Genomic DNA, 14,689 nt, shown 5'->3' with positions numbered 1-14,689 from the left:
ATTTTTAGCGAGTGGATAGAGCGGGGGGGGTTGGAGGGGGAGAAAAGTTTGAAAATAATGGACTTCTTTAACAGTTAGAGAGCAAAGCTAGCCAGAAGCAAGCGAGCTTTAGCAGGAATTTGTGATCTGCAGAGTCAAAATATGGATGATTCAAGTATTCTTCGAAGAAGAGGGCTGCAGGTAAGTGTAACTTCAGTCGGCTTTTCTTTTTTGTTTTTTCCCTCCTGCTTGCAATGTCAACAGTCTCATAAAAATTGTGACAATCTTTTGAAGTAAATCAGGTTGACTGAGTACATAACAGTGATGCTAGAATTTGATTTTTTTCACCCTGTGTATATTTTATTAACTAAAAGTAGGATTTTGTATGAAGTAATAAAATACAGTTTGTTAATTTATTGGTTTATATCCAGTAGTCTTGTGAATATTCTTATGGAAAGAAGTGAAGTCTAAACTATAAGGATGACCTTATTTTTGAAATTTCACTTTTACAGATACTTATGAAAATTTAAGTGACTTTTCAGACTTGCCTTAGAGTGGCCATTTTAGTTGAGCATTATTTAGAAATTCAATGTCAAAGCAGAGTGAATATTTCCATCTATTTTAGAGCTATGCTTTTTTATTACTTCAAATGCACAATAATATAACACCAGAACGCAATTCTACAATGTAAATAATATTTATATTTTATTTTCAACACCTATCATTAAGTTGAAATAAATAGTCTGTCAGTTTGTTTTGAACTTCAACATTAACTAGTGAAGTTTTATTTTGTAGTGGAAGTTTTAGTCAATCGCAATAGTATGACAACTATGGTAATCTGTGTTAGTGTCAATGGTCTATGACGACTGAGCTGATTCTTATGGAGTAAACCAGCTGGAAGTGAGTCAGCTCCGAAATCTTGTGTGAGCTGGGCATGGAATAGATTTTTGCCTGAAAGCACCATATCCTTTTTTTTTTTTCCTGCATTGTAATATGATATGGCCTATTACATACTTGCTAGCATAAATAATTGTTTATAGACCATGAACCTTGCCTATTAAACAATAGGAAAGGCATGGTTAATTTAACTTCCTTTGAGGAAAATAAATTTACCATTACCATACATACTACCATTTATACCTTACTGCCGCTTTAAGGCAATTACACAATTACTGTTGCGTTATCACAATACATTGTATATATCACCTTTTTATTTTTGTTTATATTTTGATCTATCTTTGTGCCAGGTTATTAACAGTACCAAAATAGTTTGAAACAGTGTGCTGCGTATAACATGGTGACAGTGTGTTATGGTAGTGTATTTGCTCATCATAAAATCAGCTGTATTTAATGTTTGTATAACTGAGTATATAGGAATAAGTAAGACTAGTTTTGGATAAAACTATATTTATTTTCAATGTATTTAAGTAGTCGGAACTTCATAACCAAGAAAATTGTTTCTGACCACAGATAATAAAAATTTTTCAAGCCCTATATGCTGACTGTTTAGAGCTTTCCTCAGCCTAGAATTTTTCTGGGATGTTGTATCTGTTTTGATGTGTGGGGGAGTGGTTTTCATGATGATGCTTCAGGGGAGTGTTGGAAAAGGAAGGGAAGCTGGAGGAGCCCAGTTGTCTACCAGTGTCAGCAGAAGACATGCTGGGAGTGAGAATGCATTTCCCTGGTTTGACTGTGTAGTATGGTGGAATTTGATAATTTTAGTAGCCTTGAGTATTTACTGCCTATATGTGGTTTTGTGTCTGTATGCACTTGGGTAGGTATGTATAAATACACATGCATGTATTATATAGGCGTAATTAATATCTACATCAAAAATGCTTTGGGAACTAAGAAAATATGCCGAACGGACATCAAGAAGAAAGACAGATGTGTAAATCCAACAGGAAGTTAATGTTGGATCCCTTCCCCCCCCCGATTCTTGGAGTAGAGTTTTTAGAAAGGAAAAATTTCAGGAAGAATTAAAAAGGTGTTGGTTCATGTTGGCACTGCCAAGGCAATATATTTTAATTACTTTTTTGGGGGAGCTGGCTGATAATAGTTTGGGAAGCCACTGATGAATGAAAAAAAAGACTTTGCTAGTTCAAATTGGATGTTGATGGCTTTTAAAATGAACATCACAGCCTAAATTAGGTCCCCTAATCCAACCTCTCTGCTCAAAGCAGTGCTAATTCCAAAGTTAGATCAAGTTACTGAAGGTCTTGTCCAGGCTGGTTTTGAGTATTTCTAGGGACGGAGGTTTTGCAGCCTTTCTTGGCACCTGTTTTGGTACTTCATCACTTGCACTGTGAAAATATTGTTTCCTTTATATTTTGGTATAGAAGAATACTTTTCACAACCCGTTAGTACTATTTTATGTAATATTTACAAATTGACTACTGAAGATTGATTGAGATGAACAAATTGATTATCTTAGGTTTGTGTTTGTTTTTTTTTTTTTTCCCCCCATGACCAGTGTTCCTGTTTTATCTTGATAACCTCCATATATTTTTTTTGTCTGTTTTTAACACAGATGATTTAGACTTCTACTGATGTGGCTTTGCTGAGACTGCCGTGTTTTAGGGGTTTTGTTCTTTTTTGTTTTCATATCTTCCTGCTCATTTAGCGTCTCATATGGTGGAATAATTTTTTTTTGGTGATGTTTTAGTCTTCCCTCTCTTCTGCCTTCCCCCTATTGCTTCCTGTAACTGAGTTCTCAAACATACCTCTTTCCTGTTGTGTGTTATTTCTGATGACTAATAAAAGCAAACTGGTTTTTTTATTTGTTTTCCTTTTTTCTGTCCCTATTGAGAGCACTGTCTAAAGGCAGTAATCTGAATTTCCATGTGCTTTTCCAATCTCTCCACTCTGTTCATATCAACAGAAATTTCTAATCTGTTACTGGATCAAACTCTTTTTCTCTAACCTTTAAGTTTCTTTCACTTTACTTCCACGGATTATTTTGAAAGTACTGTTGAGTCCTGCCTTATTTTCAGTGATCACCTGTTCAAGGACCTGGGTTGCATGACTTTCAGGTTTCCTTGTGCTCATCTCTCACAGGTGGCTTATTCTTTTCAAAACCTATTCATTTTTTTCACTGTAAAATAAACCATTCGCCATCCAGCTCATCCTGTTCTCCAACAAATGAATTGCGTATGTTTTCCTTTTGCTTCTTGTTCCCTCCATTAGCTTGAAATATACCTGATATCACTACTGTGATACTTTCTGTCTTCTCTGGGAACTCTCTTCTGCTGTGATCCCTGCAGTAAATAGGCGTTGTAGTAGTGTAAGCAGGTAACCTAAAGGAACTGGAATTGTTCCTACAGGCAAAGTCTGTAGGACATGCGTCACCCATCTGTATCACCTTATGCATTTGCTCAGTCTGTTTTTGTTCATCTTGTTTGGTGCCACAAACTTGGTCTACAAATTTGTTATAGTGAAATATGTGGAAATGAAGATCCAGGAGGGGCAAATAAGATTTTCTCTGTATGTATAAATATATATACACATATAAATATACACAGACACAGAGCATGCTCACAGTCTGATATAGCTGTACAATAGCATTGACAGAAGGCTGAGAAAGCGTTTCTGATAATGGAATATTCTTTTAATTTCTAGGCTTTCATTGCAGGTAATGAACTAGTTACTGCCTAGGGGTGAGTGCTAATACAGGTGGTGGAGCTGCTTCTGCTGTGTTGGGCAGAGATTGGTGTTTTGTTTTTTTTTAGTCATTTGTCGTGATGTAAAATCCATCATGATACTAGCCACCAATGTTATGAGGCTTCCTAGGTTTGTTATTGTTTCCTGTACATGTATATCATGTGTTGTTGCTGGTATTTTTGTACAGATGAAAAGTAGTAGTACACACTATGAAGATGAGCTTGTATTTTGAACATCATCTTGTACTAGAAATCTGTGATTTTTTTTTTCGCATTGCAGTAGCTGCTGCCTGTATGCTTTTACTCTTCTCACACATACAAGAATTTAGAGTTTCTATCCCCAAAATCCTTACGAGTAAGTGTAAGTAAGAAAAGTAATGGAGAGTGTAATATTCCAAATTTCAGATACTTGTCATGGATCTTATATTCTGCACTTGTGGTACTTGTCCAGCCACATCTGAATACTGCTCATTATCATCACCACAGTTCTCTGCATCCACATCTTCCAACAGAGTGATAGCCCCCTTTCTTTTTCTGCTGAAATCTGGGCTAAGTTCAACTAGCTAACTTACTTTGGACCCTTTTTGTGCTGGTTTCAGTGTAGATGTGAAACACAAACTGCATGACAGTACTTGAATGTGTTTATTTTGGCTAGTGTTTTCTACTACGCAGCATGTTTGACTTTACATATATATATGTATATATAGGAAAAATATAAAAAAACCTCAGTAGAATGATTTCTTAATTCTAAAGATAAATCTTACATTTTCCTCCATGGAGGTTGGAAGCTGCGGAAATAGGACATGGAGAATATAATCTCAGAATATTTGGTGGAGCTTGCTTTTGAGTTTATTTATTTTATTCAAAGGACTGAGCACTTTGTTTAGTTTTGCTTTATGGGGAAAGGGAATCAGAGGTTAGAGAAACTCTAAGCATCAATATATTTAACAATAGAAGACTTACTGTACTGTTCAGTTTTCCGTACAGTTTAAACCCTCTCTGGGACTTCTTTGGACATAATTTAGAGACCCTGAAAATTGACATGCTCTTCAATTTTTCTTGCTCAAGAGTGTCTTTCATAATTACCGAAGACATTTCTGGCTGGCTACAGAGCTGGTTACAAGATCTAATAAAACATGCAGTTAGTAAGAATGTTGCATTTCACAGTATTTTTATAAAAAGCTAAAAGTAGAAATTGTGTTCTATAAAGGAAAAGAAGCTGTTTATGGTGATGGGAGATTGTGAATGGGACTCAAAATTTGATTTTTTTTTTGTTCTGCTTTTTTAAAACTTTTGAAATACGTATTGACTGAAAGGTTAATTCGTAAATTTTAAATTAACTTTAAATGATAACTTTAAATTTAGCATGAAAATGCATGCATACATGCACGTGTGAAAATCTTCAGATATTACGAGTCTATTGGACTTGAGTTTTTGCTACTACCTGCTACAGGGTATCCTGCTGTGGGAAATATTGGCACTGACTCTCAGGAGAAATCTGACTTTGCTTTTACAGCCTTTAGAAGAAATTTGACTTTGAGTGGCTTTTTAATATTATATAGATTTCTCTCATCTTTACATCTTTCATTCTTGTGGTACATTTTTCTTGACTTATATGTGTTCTAGAGCTATGCTGAGCTCTGTAAACCATCCGATAACTCCCAGTGACTCTGCACCCGACTTTAAACTCCCTCTACTCCCCCAGATCCTCGCTTCAGCGTTCCACAAACAAAACTTGTTCTGGCCAGGGATGTTGTTCATCTTGGTTTGGGGCTTGGCCTGGACCATATATTTTATTTTGTGCTTGAGGCATTGTGGGAGACGATGGAAAGTATGCTGAAACAAAAGAAAACATTTGGGTTTTGAAGGGGATTGGTTTCTCTCTCCTATACTAGAGATGTATATCCTTTTGGGATACCTGTGATGTGTTTAAAAGATACAAAGGTGAAAAAACCCTCACAAATTGAGATAAAAAAGTTTGAGCATCTTTAGTCATAATATTTGAAAGGATCATTTTAAATAGCATTCTTCTAAAATCTTTGAATAATAAACAGTATAAATTGGATAATATTACTCTTAATCAAGCTAAACAATGGTCCATATGCTGGCTTCCTGGGATTACCACTAGTGTTCTTGTGTGTACATGGAATAATGGCTTTTGTCTTAAGACAACAGAAGAATGACAGTGTTATGTTTGTATCAAAGCAAAGCTGACAGGTCTGCTTTGAAAGTTCAAGCTTAAGTGTTCTTTAGGTAGAAGAAAGACAATTTTATTGAAATTACATTTAGAAAAAATGTGGATATTTCTTTGAGTTGCGAAAGTTACCTCTGGAAGATAACATTAGAAACTTGAGTGTAAAGTTTCACATCTGAAATCTGGAATACACCCTGGAATAGGGTGTATTTCCGTAGTTACTTGTCATTACAATTACTTGAAGAATTCAAAACTGCAAGAGAAATAACAAATTTCCCTTGGAACATAATCACATTTTCTTCCTAATTTAGATTCTTTGCATTAACGAGACTTATTTTATACTGCTTACAGATTTACCAGGAACATAACTGAATCCACAGATCAGATGTCTGCTGAAGGGCTTCCAACAGTTATGATGTAGGTAGTCACCAGTTATACTGACATCTGAAGAAGAGGTGGTAATACGAGAAGAGACAGAAAAATGATTTATGCAGATACTGAAATTGTAGACTTATCTTAGAATACAAGAAATTGTGTACTGTTTTTCTCTTAAAAATATTAATTTAAAAAAGGTCATATTTTTAGGCCAACTTCCAAAAGAAACAATATTTGTGCTTAGACTTGGTTCCTATTTTCCCAGTAACAGTTTTCCCAGTTCAACACTTAAAATTAATTAAAATTTGGTCTAGAGAGGATGTCCAAAAGATAGTTTAAGTTCTTAATCTTCTGTGAAAATTAGCAGCTGACAGAAGGAGGGGGATCCGCTTTAGCGTTAGGACAGTGGTGAAGGCCAAATGAACTTGCTGTTACGGCTAGGTTGGCTGGTCAATAGTTGGGTGCCCAGACTAGCTGCATGTTGTGCACTGTCTTCTGCTCAGGTGGAGCATCTGAAGGGACTTGAGTGAGAAGCAGGACTGAGGAACACTGACTACAGATGAATGGTTACTAGAATTCATTAACTAGATCAGTCTTAAGCAACTTGTTTTGACCAAACTCAGTCTGTGGAAACAAATAATGAATTTTTATTATGCGAGTCTGTTACAATCTTGTGCTTGGATGCCATATGTTATAACATAGGAAAATGGATTGTTATGGTGTGTATGAGTATACTGCATCTCACTGCAGGACTGAGGATTCACGCTCAGAGTGGTATGGAGCATCGTTGATTTTTGGTAGATATCCGCCTGGCATGTGAGCTTTTGCACTGGTCTGATTTTTCAGGGTTGGTGCTTGGGGCCCACTTTGCAATGAGCGGAAAAGAGTTTGGGGAGCACATGCTTCTGGCATTCACTTTGAAGACATTAGAAATTATACCAAGGGAAAAATGTGAAACCTTGTCAGAATAAAAAGTCCTTCAAATATGGACAAGGATAAAAGGTTAAATGGTTTGTTCAGGCAGAAAAGATAGCATTTAGCTGCTGTCTTTGGGGTATTGTTAAATTGGTCTGATAATTTGCTCTAGTTATGCTTAAATAAGTGCTTTCAAATTGTCAGTAAGGACTTTGTGAATGCTTGTGAAGCCGAATTAAACTTTTTATTTTCAGCCTGTGAGAAAAGATAAAAATGCCAATAATTAATTCTACTACTTCAGGAAGAAAGATTTTGTTAGCAGATGACCACGTGACAGAATGGTGGGGGGTGTGTGTGCATCTGAGTCTAGGTAGATGTTGGACAAAGTTCTTCCCAAAGATAAACAGTAATATCTTTTTCATACATTTCATCAGCTTGAAAATATCTGCTTGATAGACTTGCTTGTTGCCAGGAGGGCACAATGAACAGTTTTTGCTGCTGGTGGTGGTTGCAGGGGTTGCTGTGTAGAGAGTGGCTTCTGTTTCTTTTCCTCACCATTAGCTACTTGGGGTGCTTCGCTTGTGTTAATATCACTTCCATTTTGTACCTGCTTAGTGCTGGAAATCCCAAATCTTAAAAGAAAACCCAGTTCTCCAACCTAGCAACATAATGTACTGCTACCATGCTGCAAGACTAGTGTTTAATCTGCTTATCTTTAATAGTCTTCACTGCTTACGCAGACCCACTTACCTCTTTAATGAGAAGAAATGTCCTGCAGTGAGGCAGCATGTATTTTGCTTCTAGGCTTATGTCATCAGCCTAGAAGTTGAAATTGGTTAGAGCACTTTTTTATTTTCCTGTCAGTTCTGCTGATTATGGTTGCCTCTTCAGTTTCTCTAATACACTGGAAGATAGTGGGTTTTGTAAAAGGAAACCTAATTAAAACATGCCAAGTGAAAATCTAATTTTGAAAAGCTATCAGTATTGATTGGGGGCAGGTAGCCCTCTCATATTTTCAAGGGATAAATATGGAGTATCTTAGCATTGTGAATACCTGTAAATTCTGGCTACTAGTCAGATAAATGACAAAAGGATATTGTGAGTTGCAGTATTTTAGTAACACCTAGAAAAGCCTCTCTAAAATGTTGAGAGACATTTAAAGTCGGTTATGTTGCAGTATTTCCCATATGATTTAGCAGTTGTTCCTCTTTTAGTTTGTATTAAATTGCTTTACTGAGGCCATTAGAATTTATGGGACTTCCAGAAGGTACACAGGATTTTACCATTTCTGGGATCAAGACAAGATAGGCTTTTCAAGGTTGGTTATTCTTGAATTTCTAGAAGCTACTATTAAAAAATACGGAGTAATTTGTAGACACCAAAGTGTGTCTGTGCAAAATATCTGTGGTGGTTTTGTGTTATTCTCTGAAGTATATGATATTAAACCTTCAAATGGGATTTATTTTTAAGAATTGCATACCCTAGACTTCTTTGATACGCATACCCAACACAACAGAGATGCAGGTATCTGGACTACTTTATTCAGCAACTACGTGAGCAGCAGAGTCTCTTTGCCCACCAGAGCAGTGTGCAAATACAACTATTTTTCTCTGCATCCAAGACAGTTCAGGTATCCCCTGTAGTTTAACTATGTGGATGTACTCTGAAGTTTCAAATCCGTAATACACTTTAGCAGCCTTTTTTTATTGCAGGAGCAAACTGTCTAAAGTTTATGTACTCTTTCAGGAATCAAAGAAGTGGAGTTGGCTTTGGTGGACTTATAAAATTTTGCTATCTCGATGTTCATGTTTCTACTTGTTAAAGGTTTTTCTTAATTATCATGCAGGTTAAGCAGTGTAACTTCTGGCCTGGCTATGAGTGGCACATTTAAAAGGAATTGCTAAACAAAATAAATGCCACCTGAAAATACAGGAAATTCAAGTGGTGTGGGAATGCTAGGTTTAATGTAGCAATGTATGCTTTAAAAATACACATTTTCACTTTACTCATATCTTGCAGAAACCTTGTATTTATACTGTAAATAATGCAGTAGAGAGTTCCTTAAACTTGACTTATGAGCTTTTAAATCATTCTCTATTTGGAAAATTTACTACAAATCACATTTTGTAGTTTTGTGATTCAGAGCCTAAAAGAAAGACTGGTAGGTTATACATCTATTAATTTGATTTTGATAGTCTTATTTATTCCATATTAGAAAGCTAATTTCAGTTTGAATTATTGTATACTGTAGCATAAGTACATAATACATGGCATTTTACATAAATGCTTCTGTATGATTAAACTTTGAAGTTTCTCTTTTTGCTTTAAGGATCAAAAATGATATCCGGTATAAAAAGTATTAAGTTGTTCCAGATTTTGATGGTCTTTATTCTAACATTAGGCCTTACTGTCCTTAACTATTCTTCCATGTCAATTTTATTGATATGTTTGAAGGTAATAAGGTCCATTTTTCCATGCATCCTGACATGTTATTGTCTGCTGCGGGCATTTGGGTAAAGTGTTCTACTGCAGGCTTTTTGTAATATAATGAATAAAGGGTTTAATTTTTCCACTTTCTATGCAGAAGGTATCCCGCCATAGTCATTGCTGTCCTTTTAATGAGTTTCTTCTTTCTTAAATAATTGCATTTATAGTTCTGTATTTCTGTTTAGAGATGAGATAGATATCATTAAAGTCAGGGCTTTGAAGTTAGCAGCACTTTGTCTATGAATATAAACAAATAATTGTCTGGTTGGAAAGTAGTTCAACTTTATTTTTACCTGTCTTTGGTCAAATCTATAAATGACTCATTTTACTAATAGCAATGATCCTTTTAAATCAAATTGGTTTAGCACAACAGATGCTTTTGTAGTTGAAGGTTTCTCTTTCCAAAATGCTCTAGGATATTAGTGTGATAAAATCATGTTTAGAATGAGGATGAATATAATTATTGCCTATTGTATGGCATAGCTTAAACAACTGTATCCTGATATAATTACTTTTAAATTGCTTTCATCAAAATATGAAAATATTAATTGACTTTGACACTTATCACTTGTTCTGTATCAGCATAGGCTAATAAATGTCACTTGTATTGGCAGCCAAAAAAATGAAATGATATCGGATGTCACTGGGGTAGGTTGGTGCAGTCCGTGAATAAGGTCCTTTCTGCTCCATTTGTTCTGTGAGCTGTGCCTTGTACATGCTGGTAATGACTCCAGGCTACATTGGTTTGAAATAGAACAAGCCAAACCCATGGTCGTCTCCTTCCCAATGAATTTGTGGCCCTCGGACTATTATAAAGTCCTGCCAATATTATGCTGGTCTTTGTCTTTAGTTATATGTAGTGATCTCCTCTGTAAAAATGTGTGTAGTTTAGCTTAGCTTTATTTTTCATAATTGTAGTGAACAATTTGGTCAAGGTGGAAGAATGTGTACTGACCAGGAAAGAGATGCCCCTGTGGGGGCTAATTGTTGATTGCCTGTTGGGAGGGAATTAGGATCTTAAAAAAACTTAAACAATGAGGATAAATTTAAAGGCCAGAGGAACGGACTGTGATGAGGTCAGGGCAACAAAAAGATTGGCGGTGACTTAAACAGGGACATGAGTGATTCTACATTTCAGATTGATATGAGGATTACAAAGACTGCGGGCTGACAGTTTAGTTTTTCTAATGGTCTCTAGTCACTCACTGTTTATTTTTCTAGCTCTTATCTTCTCTTCCTTTCTTAAGTGTGAATGTCTTGCAGCTAACTGGTCTTAGCTTGTTGCCTGTTTTTGCAGGCCTTACCTTCAAACTCTGTGGGCCAAATTTAAACCTGGCAGTTCTGTTGCACTTCGTGTCTCAAAACATTTATTTATGAAATAGCATCCAAAACTTCTTGTATGGAAATGGGCAAATATTAAAGATGTTTTAACAGCTATGATCGGGGGCAGTTTTGCTGTGTGCTGGTGACTGCCTGCTTGTAAATTTTGATAGTTTGACAGTGCTGAGCCGATGTTTTTCTTCCAAAGTGGCTACCATGAAGAAAGCCCCTCAGGGACACGAGACTACTGTAGACTTTCAGAAAGCAATGTTGTGCTTGATTAAGTTTAGACAGATGATAGAGAGATGTAGTAAAATCATTTTTGTTAAGGCATAATATAACATAGAATGCAATGTAGTACCATTGGGACTGATAAAAATGAAATACTAAAGAAAAACCATGCCCTTACATACAGCTTTCAGCAGCAGACGCGATAGATGTAATTTAGCTGTGTGGTGCTGGAAACATGATATTGATTTACCGTGAATCAAGAGAAATAGCTTGTACCTTGCCTGGTTGTATGGATCGCAGCAATCTTGGTGAAACAAGTTACCTAAAAATGGTACTGTAAGAGAATTCCTTCTTTTTGATAGTGATGGGGAGGTGAATGTAGCCAGGTAAAAAATCCAGTTACATGTCTAAATGGTGAGCTGAGAGGTACTTCATGTGCTGTTGCTGGCAACTGCCAATTTTCCATGTACTTAACTCTTCCTTTTTAAAAAGAATGATTTCTTGACAGCTAGCCCTCGCATAACTTGCATAAAATTGAAGGCAGTGGAATGAGAGGGGTTTGGGGTAGAACTTGCCTTGCGTTACTTGCACAAATAACTTCATCTTTTTGTGTAGGGTTTGTGTACCACAAGATAACCATATTTTTTTTTCTTTAAAAAAAGTTAAACAAAATAGCATTTGAGGTAAAATTGCAATGACTTCAGAGAAAGTTAGTCTGGTTACTCTGTGGCATGTAACTTCCTTCTATTTTTGACAAGAGGCAATAGTTCTCTTGTCTTTAAGTGAATTACTGGATGAAGTGATTTCCATTCCATGCTTGTGTTTTTTGGCAGACAATATAATACTAACAAACAGTTTTACCAATTTCACCTTTCAACCAGAAACAACTGTGTTTTCTTACTGTTTAAGAGGTTGGTGTATGGCTTTCATTCATTTATTCCTTAATCCTCAGGTGACCTAGTTTCTTGCTGAAGTAAAATGAATTTAAATACCCTTAATATGGACACTGATATTTTAAACAAAGCAGTCTAGTGTTGGTGCCTGGTGTTCTTGAAGACTCTGATTTCGTTGGTCTCTTTCTGCTCTGGTCACCAGTATCAGGTGAAAGTGAGTATTTCAAGAAACAACTACTTATTTTTTATGTTTAAACTTAGAAAAATTCCCCATGTAGGCAAATCGAAGCCATCTCACAAGAAGGCTTTGCCTCCCTTTCTCATTCCTCATTTATCTTGAAGCCACAGTGTGCAGATCCCAGTTGTTCTGCAGGTGAAGTCAAACAGCATCGCAGAACTCTGTGTGTTGTATAATGGGACTCGAGAGGAGGCTTCATACTTAAGTTTCTTCTGTTTTCTGAAAACTTTGGAGTTTAACAACAATCATTTCAATATTCTCTCCTTTTCTTTCAGGAAGTGAGCTTGATTAGAGGGCTGCTAAATTAATGGCAGCAGGGCGCATTGTGCAAATGAAACCTGACCACTTGAGAGGAGAAGTGTTGTTTTAAATAGAATGGTTGCATTTTTTTTCGCAGCTAGCCACCTCAATTTCTCCCCAAGTATTCTTGGTAAAGAATTAGTGCTTCTAAACTCCTAGGAGGCAGATTTGAGAAAGCATTAAAATAATTCCTTTTGGTATTTCAAGAGCCCCCCTGCTCTCCTGAAGGAAAAAAGAAATACAGCAAGATATTTAGCTGTAAAAATAAAAATAGGCTACCTTTGTATATAGGCTGGGCTTTTGGGTCTTTGCTGAGTGTTTTTATGGAATCGATTGATCTGCCTTTGGTTTATTTTATAAAAAGGAAGAAATGAACACTTTGTTTTAATGAACCAAAGACTGGCATAAATTTACAATCTTCTTGTGTGGAACAAGTTGTTGTTAGGATGGAGAAAGATGGGTGACCCAAATTGTATGTGAAAGCTGCAAGCGCTCAAACAGTCTGAGATGCCGAGTCAGTTCTAATAGAACTCACAAAAAAAAAAAAGAAATTTCTATTTAATATTTGTGTAACAAGCAGGTTTAGGGACTGTATTATGCTACATAAATACAGGGGAAAAAACCTTCTATAACTCTTGTAATGAATGAGGATTCTTTCCTAAATGTCATCCATGTCCCACGTTCTCTGCCACTTATAGTCTTGGATGTATGTCAATTTTAAAAAAGCAAAAATAGAATAAAATCCTTTTATTAGTGTAACAGATAGTGATTGATAGTTGGTGTTATGGCTAGAAATTAGTTTTAAGCACAATATTTTGCAACAGTTTGAGCAATACTATAGGCTTTTACTTAACATGCCTTTCAAAATCTTCTTGTTTCTGCTCTTTCTCACAGTCTTTCAACTATGCAAACAGATATATTTGGACAAGATGATCTGTTTGAAATAACATTGACTTTACTGTTAAATAATTATTCCCTTCCCTCCCCTCCCCCCTGGAATCTTCCATTTGGTGTTTGTGTTGTTGCTAATTTGCATAGTGCTAAAATGCTTCATAGCAGCCAGAAACAGAAATGAAAAATGATGCAGACAAAGGATAAAAATATCTGTAAATATATTTTAAGTTGTAGGAAAAGGCTGTGCTTAATTCCTTGGCTAGAATATTTTTCTGAACAGAGGGTAACTTAAAGACTTGTTCTTGGAAAACGCAGGCAAGGGAGTCAAAGTAACTCTAAAGATCATAAGATACAGCTGAGAGCGCCATAAGGCAGAGATAAACATTAATAGCATTTGAACATGGTATTAGTTTTTAAAGGTTAAAATTTTAAATCAAATTCAGAGGATATCTGTTTTAATTAAAAATGAGGTAATATGAGAATAATGAATGTTCAAATGTTAAACCAAGGACAACTAGGAACAAAAAGATGCGCCCCCCCACCCCCACCCCCCCCCCCGGAAAACAGCATTACCTTACTTTGTGCTGGAAGGTTAAAAATTGGTTTCTGTTTTTGTTAGCAGACAGTAAACCAAACTCAAGCAAAACATTAGCAAAAGTTTTTAGCCAGGGGTTTGACATACGTGAGTCTAAAACACGGAGTATAGCGAACAAGACCTTGGTCTTCTAATATGTGTAGCATTGAAAAAAATAGGTATATGTTTGAACCTACACTTCAGTACTGGCTGGGTGATATGAGAGCTCTGTTAAGTGACAGAAAATTAAGGAGGCAGGCAGATGAATGCCGAAAGCCATGAGGCAGGATGTAGAAACTGTAAGAACCCAGAAGGACATTGAAGACCATAGTCTTGCAGTGCCTTCACATCTCAATCTTATACACAATGTTAATTCTTGTTACACTGAAATGAGTTCTTGGGTCAAATAGTATGTACACTGAGTTTGAAATCCCAAATAAAAAAAGATATGTCAGAATCTGCTAAGCAGTGTTCGCCTTTATAAATTGAACAGAAATCAAAGCCAGTGAAACCAAAATGAAAAACTAGCAAATTTGAAACCAGTTAACTTTAGATTTAACAGTAGTAAGATAGAGGTTATTCACCGTTACCACTGTGAAATAAGCTGATAGGTTATTGAATTCATGTGTT

General features: G+C 36.0%; 1 protein-coding gene across 9 annotated transcripts in view; it reads left to right on the top strand.

The window, feature by feature from the left end:
- The window catches only part of MAST2 (microtubule associated serine/threonine kinase 2), a 226,814-nt gene that overhangs the window by 82,185 nt on the left and 129,940 nt on the right, over positions 1-14,689 (top strand). The window contains exon 1 of one of the 9 annotated variants that reach the window (XM_063345052.1): positions 85-180. The exons of the other annotated variants lie outside the window; for them this stretch is intronic. Within the exon in view, the coding sequence (XP_063201122.1) occupies positions 142-180 (39 nt within the window). The 5' untranslated portion in view covers positions 85-141. Of the gene's footprint in view, positions 1-84; positions 181-14,689 lie in introns of those variants that run through there. 9 annotated transcript variants of the gene reach the window in all.

Source organism: Chroicocephalus ridibundus, chromosome 8 (assembly GCF_963924245.1).
Source record: "Chroicocephalus ridibundus chromosome 8, bChrRid1.1, whole genome shotgun sequence".
NCBI lineage: Eukaryota > Metazoa > Chordata > Aves > Charadriiformes > Laridae > Chroicocephalus > Chroicocephalus ridibundus.
The sequence above is the reverse complement of the archived record's forward strand: the minus strand, read 5'-3'. Positions and strand labels throughout refer to the sequence as shown.